Below are 10,169 nucleotides of genomic sequence, written 5' to 3'. Positions count from 1 at the left end.
AAATGGTTAACGTCCCTCCTCCCTTCCCCACCCGTCTCGCCCCGGTTCCTCGCTGGATGCAGTGATCTGTCTATTTGCTTGTCTTGTTTGCTTGCTTTTTCTGTCTGTCTACTTGTCAGTATATCCCCCCCCCCGGTTCTGTCCTTGTCTTCCACAGAGAAAGTGTACACATTATTGCAGTCAACATCAATTTTTCATCCAAATTTGCTGATTAAAGTACTCCAAAAAAACACATACAAAAAAAGAAAAGTAAAAAGAAGTGCGACATACAGCCTCTCAGTGAAGAATGCTGGCCAGACAGACAGACGTTTTATGGGCTCCTTGTTTTCCGGCCTGTCCCAGGCATTGCCTCACTCTCTTGAGTGACATCTACTTGCATATATCATATATGCACATGTAGCCAATGCCCGCTCGTGCTTTGGCCCCTGTGTCCCCAGTTCACACCTTTAGAGTGTTACTAAATGTTTGGAGAATCCTGTTATTTACTCAAACGTATATGTGTAGTTAACACTTCTATTCAATCAACCACGTCCTCATTTGTAACACTCTAAATGTGCATTTCCTATGTTCTTACTATTCGTCGAATTTTTTTGTGTTTTCGATGATATTATATTTTTGTATGGGATATCTACACTTTATTTCTCTTTCATTCTCTCTCATCTATCGTTTACTTTCGACTCTTCACTTTTAAGAACATCGGTTCTTGCTCTCTTTTCTCCTGGTGATCAATTGTATTTATTGTCTTTTTTTTCTTTTACTCTCTGTGCTCTTTTTCTCCCTTTAGCATGTCCACCCCTTTGTCTCCTGTTAGAGATATTGTGTGTGCATAGTTCTTTATTTTTTTTGTCTCGTCTTCGTTGGTACTTATCAGACTGACCAAACTAAGCCTCTCTTGTGTTTCCAGGCTGCCTTCATTCCCTATCTTTTCTTGCAGCTCTGTTTTTTCTCTCTCTCTCTAATGTGCTGGTGTTTGTAACGATCTCACTCTGTTTTGGGTTTTTTGTTTTTTTTCCGTAAACTCACTGTTCATGCTATTAATACTATCTTCTTCTAATACAGATAAACAATTCTCTGCTTGCATTCCTCGTTGAACCTTTCTATCTTATCGACAGTCTTTATGATTTCTGTCCAGTTTGTGCATCCTCTCTCTCTCTCTCTCTCTCTTCAGCGTCTGCTCATTTCTTTTCTCCTCCTCTGTGTTTCTGTTCTTGTTGTTTCTTCTCTTCTTACTGTTTGTTTATTGCCTAATGGTGTTTCAGTGTTCAGCCTCTCCATGTGCCTTGACCAGTCATCTATGGAGTGCTGTGTGTCCAATGTGTCACATTACATTGGCCGGGACGTTTGCATTTGACTCTTTCTTGTTCTATCTTTCCTCATGATTTCTTTAATCTCATAATATTTACTCTCTTTTGACTCTTTTTTAATCTTCTTTTACTGATTTTATTTTTATTTTTTGATTATTCTCTTGTTTTTATGATGTATGAACATAGAGGTTTTTTCTCCCTAAACTGTTTGTCCCACTTTGACGTTATGTTTTCAACAATCCTCATGTGAAGGACCTTATCTTAACATCTATTAACATTTGTACCTAAGTACCAGCTGTGCCATGGGAGGTCTCTGCCCTCTCCTTTATGTTTTTATTTATGTTTTGTGTGGTTGATGTTCAAAGCCAATAACTGAGAGATTTAAACACATACACTTTACACAACTGTTCAGCATATGTCCTGTTAAATGTCTAGTCGTCTACATGTTGCTATATGTGTCTGTCTATGTGTATATAGTAACGTCATGTTGCTATACATGTCATTATACCTGTTTGTTTCGTTAACGTCTTCAGAGGGACTAAGGCTTGATCATAAACTCCACGGGGATCAGGAATCATTTTTTTGGTTTCTATCAATTTTAAATTTAGTGGGTCTGTGTTGTGTTCTGTCTCTGAAAATGTGTTTGTTCACTTGGTGGAGGTAACTTTCCTCTCGGAGATATGGATGTTTGCCACACTGGACATATGTATAGTCATCTCAGATTCCAGGTTTCATCAAACGCAACTCATCGCATCAAATGTCCTCAGTTCTAGCGCCCGCCGTTAATCTGCGGAAACTTTGGCAGATTTATTTGGCCACCAGAGGAAGCACAATCAACTTTGAAATGACATCTGTCCAAAGAAACTTGGACTCAAATTGGTGGTTTCAAATAGGCGGTTTTTCAAGCGCAGAAACAGGTGGAGGTTGGACTCCCCAAGTGCTCAGACATTCTCTCTCTCTCTGGATACGAAGTTAGCTTCTCAGCACATGTCCTCGCTGTTTTCCCCCTCCGGTCAAATGGTGTTTTTTCCTTACAGGGGCAACAAACCAGCTAACAGCCCCAAAGGCCAACCACCTGATGCTGACGGTCGCTCCTCCGTAACCGACTTGGCCAATTCTCTCACCGGAGACATGGTGATGGTAAGAGGTTCCGTCCCACCACACATCAGCCCCAATGTCCCAACTGCTGATGACATAACAGCCCAGATTCTCACACACAGGATAAGGCAGCTAAGACACAAGAAAATAGTTTATTTATTAGGGACTATTTGTGCTTGTAGATGAATACACATAACTTGGTAATATTGGCACCACCACTGTGTTTGTGGGATTAACTGAAAACACACTGAAACCCCTTTTCTTGGCTCATTTCTGTGGTTGTATTAGACATGTCACCTTTGTCTGCACAGACAATATTTTTCAGTAGGTTTAACTCAGTTTACATTTTGTCATGGGATTTTTTGACAAGATGACAAATAGAGAATTTGGTCAGACTCATAACAGAACAGAAATGTTAAAGGGACACAGTATTGCTCTTCCACAACATAACTCCTTAAGGAGGCACATTAACAGCCAAGATTTTTTTTTCTCTTGTCTGAATCACACTTCAAAACCACTGAAAGCTAGAAGGACGCTACATCTGCCAAGGCTAATGCCCCATCTCGCCATATCAAAGCCGTTCTCCCATTAATTCTCAGACTGTGGTGGCCTGCCATATTCTAATTAGTCCCGCCACAGTTTATTAATGACACTTCTCATGATAACATGAGAGATATTTAACTTAGTATTTTGCTATTACTGCATGCTTGTGCTATCGTCCATAAAGTTGTTACCATCCACACAGTCGGACCTCATAGTTTCAACTGCAGTTGTGTCTTGTGAGTTCTGTCTCCCAGAATCTCTTGCTCGTTAGCGCATTATTCGTGCGCCATAGACAGAGTGAAGTCTGCGGTAAAATGCTGAAGAAACAAACTTCCTGGGTCTGCCCATTTATTCAGATCAGGACTAAAATTCGATGGGTTCTTCCCTGACTTATACCGTATCCTTTCACCATGTTTCGTCGTAATCTGTAGAGCAGTTATTTTGTCATCCTGATAACAAACAGGAAGAGAAAGTGGAAATACAACCTCCTTGGCAGAGGTAACAAATTCCAAGTCCAAAAAGTTGTTGAAAGACGTCACAGAGAAGTTAGGGAGAATCGTAAGCATGGTTTTGGAATAAAATGTGCTCTGATCACATGTTTGTCTAATATTCAGGGCCCACATACTTCTCGCCATGCACTTCCAAAAAACCCACAGGGGCAGTTCCCACAGTGACAATCAAGGAGACAAACAATCCAAGGTGACTCACACTGTTTGATAAATGAGACTTGGAAGATTTCACACTTGCGCTGCCTGTCACTTCTAAAACCCATATTGACAAACTCTGAGTGAGTGAGTGAGTGAGTCTTAGTCCTTTTAAAATTGCAGCTCTGGTTGAAGCAGTGAAATCAGTTTTTTTTAGGTAGAGAGCATTTACATGCAAACCACTTTGCAGGCTGTTGTCAGCGGCGGCTTTCACACAAAGTGGTGTAATGAACTGTTGGTTGTCTAATCTCTCTCAGAGTCCTCAAACGCCTAGCTCTGATGTAAGCCACTGTCAGAGCGACAGGAACAAATAAAGGACAGAGATTGAAGGTGGAGCCACATGCTGAAAAGAAACTACCACAAACGCAACTGCAAGTGCAGAGAGGCAACCTTGAGCTGGAGGCTCTCTCCCTGCCCCTCACACAATGCTCTCGCTCTCTCCTGCTCTTTCCGATTGTCTCTCGCTCACTCTCTCCCTCGCTCTGCCCGCTGCGTTCTATCAGATAGTGGCCTTTTAGTACACAGCAGTGATAAAGCTGTCAGAGTGGCTGTGGAGAGAGAATAGGTGGTCTAAAGCTCCCGCTATCTCCAATCTAAGCATCTCTTGCCTTTTAAGAACATTAGTAGGGAAATTAAAGTCTCTGTCTTCTTAACGTCAAACCAGATTCTACCGTCGAGCAGCTGCATGAATGTGGTGTGACAGAAAACCGGCTCTAAAGTCTCCTCCCCTTAAAACCTCTAACTGTCACAGGCTTGCGTGACCAAATGTGTGTGCCTTTGGATTGAAGTTTTTTCTTTAAGTTGCTGCTGCTGTTGCATGAATGGGTGCTTACTTGATTGCATCTGTGGCCCTTTGCAGTTGTCCCCTGGTTCCGAGGATGATGACGGCGAAGGGCCCATCAGTGAGAAGCTGGGCCGGATCCAGTTCAGCATAGGTTACAGCTTCCAGAACACGACTCTCACTGTCAAAATGCTCAGGGGCCAGGACCTGCCGGCAAAAGACTTCTCTGGCACCTCCGACCCCTTCGTCAAGATCTACCTGCTGCCTGACAAGAAGAACAAGCTGGAAACCAAGATCAAGAGGAAAAACCTCAACCCCCACTGGAACGAAACCTTCCTTTTTGAAGGTCTGTGGCATTCCCATTTAGCTACTTAACTAAATGAATTGTTGCAATTATTGTTGTTATCACACTTTTTCCATCATGTTTTGTCATGCCGCCCAAAAAGAAGGATCTACTTTTCATTCCATAAAACCCCTGTAAACAGTTCAAGTTCTAAGCATAAGCCAAACTTAACACCCACCTCACAGTACCTTGACAATTTCCAGATGTCAAATTAGCCTCTCGGGGCAACAGCCAATATTTTGGTGTTTCTGGAGTAGACAACGGATTCCTGGGCCAAGAGCCTGTCCCCTGTTCGCCATTCATCGTTTAAAGTCCGACTAGTTTTCAACCATCTACATATGAATGCAGATAAACAGCAGAAAGCTGATGCATGCTGGTCAATGTGATCTGTGTCTTTTGCTTTCCACACGGACTTTGACAACCCCAGCTTGCTAAAACATGATCGGTCAAACTAGAAATGGAAACCAGAAGGCTACCAGGCTTCCGTCCCTCGCCTACAGATCACTTGACCACTGACACTGAACATTTTAGCTAAAAAATTAGTTATTATTCAATAGTTTATCAATGAGAAACCCTGATGAGCTGGTGCTTAAGGATTGTGGGTATCGTTTCATCAGATTTTTATCTTCAAACCAGTGGACTAGTGCAAACAAAAATAGAAATCTCTCATGTGAAATAACCACAACTGTTCACACTTTGGTAGATAATTGGGGAAAGTTTCCTGTTCATTTGAGACCCCTTAGCTCACTGAAAGAGGCTTAGGGGTTTTCTGGGGCCTTTAGACATTCTGCATGGGTTCAACAACTTTGCGGTAGCTGTTTAAAGCAAGAGTTGAACTTTTTTGAAGTATTTACATCATCTTGAAGCTACAACTAAAAGCTTTACTCTTTTGAAATAAAGACTAGAAAGGAGGAAACAGTCTAGCTGCTGTGTTCAAAGGTAACATAATCATTCTACCAGCATCTCTCAATAACTATCATGCTGTGTCTTGTTTTTGCATTCCACATTAAAACTGCATACATATTTTATGCTAAGCTAATCTAACCACCTTTCTGGTATAGCATCATATTCAACCAACAGATATCAGAGTGGTATTGATCATCTTATCTAACTCTGGTTTAACCACTCAAAAGCAAATATGTTCGTTTCTTCCCATCAGGACAATATTTGCAACACAAAGACTGTGAAAAGTCACAATAAAGATGTGATTTTCTTTGTTCTTTTGATAAAACCTCAAGAAACTGCAGACAGGTTATGATAAAAGAAAAAAAAAAGTATATATATTCCTGAGCGCTGCAGATTGATGGTAGCATGATGACCATTGTGCTTGGATGACAGTTCAACGGTAAATTAACCCGAATAATGTTCAAAAGGCTCAGACTCTTTCCAAAAGCAGAACAACAGTCAGCGCTCTCGAAAAAATGAGTGTGATAGGTTTTTGTGGCTGGAGAGTGATGATCCCTCTCAGTCATCAGAGAGAGCGCTGGCTCATTCTGCAGTTTTTTAAATGCACTTTGCCCTTTGCCAAATTCATCCCTTTTAGTACGGTGCCGATTACACTTCTCACTTTGTTCTGTGGAGAATGAGGTTTTTCGTCTGTGTAACTCACCCCTCGATTTCCCATCTCTGTTTCTGTGTCTGTGTCCAGGCTTCCCGTATGAGAAGGTTAGAGAGCGCACTCTCTACCTTCAGGTGTTGGACTATGACCGCTTCAGCAGGAACGACCCCATCGGAGAGGTGTCGATCCCCCTCAACAAGGTGGAACTGGGCCAGATAAAGACTTTCTGGAAGGAGCTCAAGCCCTGCAGTGATGGCAGCGTAAGATTGGGAGGGAATAATGACAAATCCAGTTTTTAAGTTCAGATTTTTTTATGGTTAAACTTTTAGTAGAAACAAGTACGAGGCCGTTTGGTGACGACTTTCAGCACGTGAGCTTGATTGGTCTAATTTAAGAGTGAGCAATGGGCTCTGCCAGCCTGGTCACTGGACCGGTTGTGTTTGGCACGAGGGGTTAGAGAAGAGAGGGCAGTGATATAATATTACACAAGCTAGTGAGTAATGTGGATTTAGCAATTCCCTGATGAAATCTGATATAAGACCCTGTGAATCATACTCCATTGTGTGTGTGTCTGTGTGTGTTTGTGTGTGTTCTTCAGGGGAGACGAGGGGACCTGCTGCTGTCACTCTGCTATAATCCCAGTGGCAACACCATCACTGTGAACATCATCAAAGCCCGCAATCTCAAAGCCATGGATATCGGGGGTACCTCAGGTAGAGTCTCCTCCATGTTTGTTTAGCCCTTTCTCTTTCTAACCCTTGTTCTCTAGTCCGTAGCCCTTCTCACGACATTGGTCTTTGTGTCCTCACTCACACATACGCACACATACGCACCCACACGCAGCTCCGGCCGGCTTTGTGTTCAAACATTCACGGACCTGTCTGTGCAGATGACGGTGGCCGTCTGGCTCCTAAGCTGAGTCGCACCTCAGATAGCTGCAGCAGCAAGGTGACATTACATCAAGTGTCTGTCCCTTGGCCTAGCTCTACCCCGGTCTGTCTCTGCTGTATATCTATGAGGATCTTCCGCCTCCCAGCCAAATCTGTGTCAGCCAGGTCTGGTGCAAGTATCAGCTCTTTCTGTGAAATGCTTTTCGTGGCGTATTTTTTTCCTTTGTAAAATGACTGCTTCCTCTCACAGTGCGAGCAGGATCTGTTTGTATTACAGAGTATGATAATGCTCCAGAATTGGCAGTGCAAATCCCAGGCCCTATTTCCATAAATACTTCCTCATTTGTATGTTTCCCTGCTCAGGGGATAAATTGACCTTGAGGCCAAACTAGGTATCTGCTTCCCAGCTGCCTCCTCTGACTTTACCAATTATGAGGGTAATTGCCAACCTGACCCCAAAAATCACCTCCAAGGTTCTTCTTCACCTGCCCTCTCGTGTAAACCACTGCCCCCTGTGTCCACATTGCAGATCCATATGTGAAGGTGTGGCTGATGCACAAGGACAAGCGTGTAGAGAAGAAGAAGACGGTGACGATGAAGCGCTGTCTGAACCCCATCTTCAATGAGTCCTTCCCCTTCGAAGTGGCCGCCCATGTGCTGAGGGAGACCACCATCATCATCACCGTCATGGACAAGGACAGGCTCAGCCGCAACGACGTTATTGGCAAGGTAATACTTTGTCTCGTTGCCCCTGGTTACAACATATACTGTAAGCACCTTCTGCTCCTGGTTACATGAATGTGTTAGCAGTTGCTGACGTTGGACTCTGTCACATAGAGGAGCGAGCAACCTTTCGACACATTTCAAACATGTCTGAGTTAAATGCTGTGAAATTAACACAGAGGCTGCAGCCGCAAGGTGAAACATGCAGAGAGAGTAGATACATGCCCTGCTGGCCTTTCACACCACTGTAATAAAAATATCAGTCAATCATCATCTCTGACGGGCATTAAGAATAAAAACAGTCACTAAACGAAGCTAAATAACCGGCTGCTGCTCCAACTACATATTTACAGTACATACATGAATCGTCTCAATATTGTAAGTAGATGTCCTCTGCTGTGGCTACAGTGTGATATTATGGTGCAACTGTGACAGTCTATAACATGTCCACTAAAAGTACTTTATGTAACCAACAAAAGTCTCAAATTTGTATTATGGCTCTTTGCTAAGAGTCTGACAACATATTACATGTCTCACTCTCAAGTCTCGTGAGAATTGAGTTATTGGACTGAGGTAGAATAAAAAAGAACGAGAGCGAGAGCTGGAGAGATGACTTTGAATTGCACTGAACTTGTGGACAGTTTTTGATGAAGCACTTGATCATCCCTACTTGTTTGAGTCGGAGTATACGGACGAAGACTTGCTACAAATTGAAGAACAAATTAGAAGAAAGAGGCAACAAGCAGAGGAGGGAAGACGAGTCACTGCACTGTCAGGAGTGAGATGTCTTGTCGAGTGTAATGTCCCGCGGCTCTTAAGGCTCCAGTATGCTTCTCCGTGTCCGTGGCGCAGAGAGGGACACACAGATCCCACGGACTCTTTTTGATTTTTGCTTCTCCGTCAACTTTACGCGCTGAAGACAAGTCGCCGCCCCAACAGTAGGTGGCGCAACAGAAGACGAGCTCAGAGAAGCCTACCCCCATTTGTGGTAGAATAAGTCCACGTGTGTTTATTTACCTTTGTGCCCGGCTTTCCACACACACAGTGTACGATGACAACTAAATAAAATAAAGGGACACCCAGCGGGGTCAAAATGCTGATGTTATCGTTTCTTAGCGCAGCGGTTCCCCGGTCTCGTTTCCGAACTGCGTTGCTAGTCCCACAGCTTGAAGCTACACGGAGACAGCTAGCTTCCCTCCAGCTTCCACACACAGTCAGTAGGGACTCCCGATACTAACTACTACTAAGTGTTTTCTTCTAACCTGACGGTGTTTGAGAAACAGTGTCATGATAGAAGTGGAATTAATGTCGTGACAGCGACTAAAGGACTAAAGGACTAAATACCCAAAATAAACAATGTCTTGGTGACAAAAAGCACTTGAAGTGGGCCTTTTGTGGACTGTCCCAGTTGCCCCATATGTTGTAGCCACTGTCAAAGTGTCACGGCTCCCGGGGGGAGAAGATCTACTTGGCCAAAAGTTTTAATGAAGCCAATAATGTTCTGTACCTTACATGATCTCTTCCTCCACTCTCTCAGATCTACCTATCATGGAAGAGTGGACCGGGGGAGGTGAAGCACTGGAAAGACATGCTCGCTCGGCCGCGTACGAACGTGGCCCAATGGCACGCTCTCAAGGCCTGATCGAGCCGCCCAGCTTCCTCCATGGCCTCCCCTCCCATCTCCTGCCGCCCCCCTCCTCCCTCCTCCCTCCTCCCTCCTCCCTCCTGCCTCCTGCCTCCTCCCTCCCTCCCCCTCCTCCTCCCACTCCCGTCCTTATGCACAAGACTGACTTGCTGCCAGGCTGCGAAACACGGGTACAATTAGCCATCTGCTCTCTTAAACCTTTAAACTCTTTGCTTTCAAAATCTTCTATTCCTCTCTGAAAAATGCTCTCTCTCTCTCTCTCTCTCTCTCTCTTTTCATTTGTTCCTTCCTCTCATATACGGCCGTGTCTTTGATTTAAGCCTCTCACCCTTTTCGCCGATGGTCCCCCTGTTTCTGACTGTCTGTATGTCTGTCTGTCCACATGCACTTTGCCTGTGGAGGTCTCCCATGTTCCGTCCCCCCCCCCCCGACTCATTCAAGGTGCCAGTCCCGTGGGATCACAGAGAATCTTATTAAAACCTTATCTCATATAATCCCTATTGTATTGACTATTCCAGGTACACATATATACATATACATACTACTATAAATGGCGTTATAGATTGTCAGAACCCCCCCC

General features: G+C 43.9%; 1 protein-coding gene across 1 annotated transcript in view; it reads left to right on the top strand.

Moving 5' to 3' along the window:
• The window catches only part of syt7a (synaptotagmin VIIa), a 76,792-nt gene extending 67,206 nt beyond the window's left edge, over positions 1–9,586 (top strand). The window contains exons 6-11 of the mRNA XM_061076801.1: positions 2,342–2,444; positions 4,509–4,776; positions 6,422–6,591; positions 6,930–7,044; positions 7,751–7,950; positions 9,482–9,586. Of these exons, the coding sequence (XP_060932784.1) occupies positions 2,342–2,444; positions 4,509–4,776; positions 6,422–6,591; positions 6,930–7,044; positions 7,751–7,950; positions 9,482–9,586 (961 nt within the window). The remainder of the gene's footprint in view (positions 1–2,341; positions 2,445–4,508; positions 4,777–6,421; positions 6,592–6,929; positions 7,045–7,750; positions 7,951–9,481) is intronic.
• Positions 9,587–10,169: the final 583 nt, after the last annotated feature.

The sequence above is a fragment of the Limanda limanda genome, chromosome 8 (assembly GCF_963576545.1).
Source record: "Limanda limanda chromosome 8, fLimLim1.1, whole genome shotgun sequence".
Taxonomy (NCBI): Eukaryota; Metazoa; Chordata; class Actinopteri; order Pleuronectiformes; family Pleuronectidae; genus Limanda; species Limanda limanda.
This window is presented reverse-complemented; position numbering and strand designations above follow the sequence as displayed.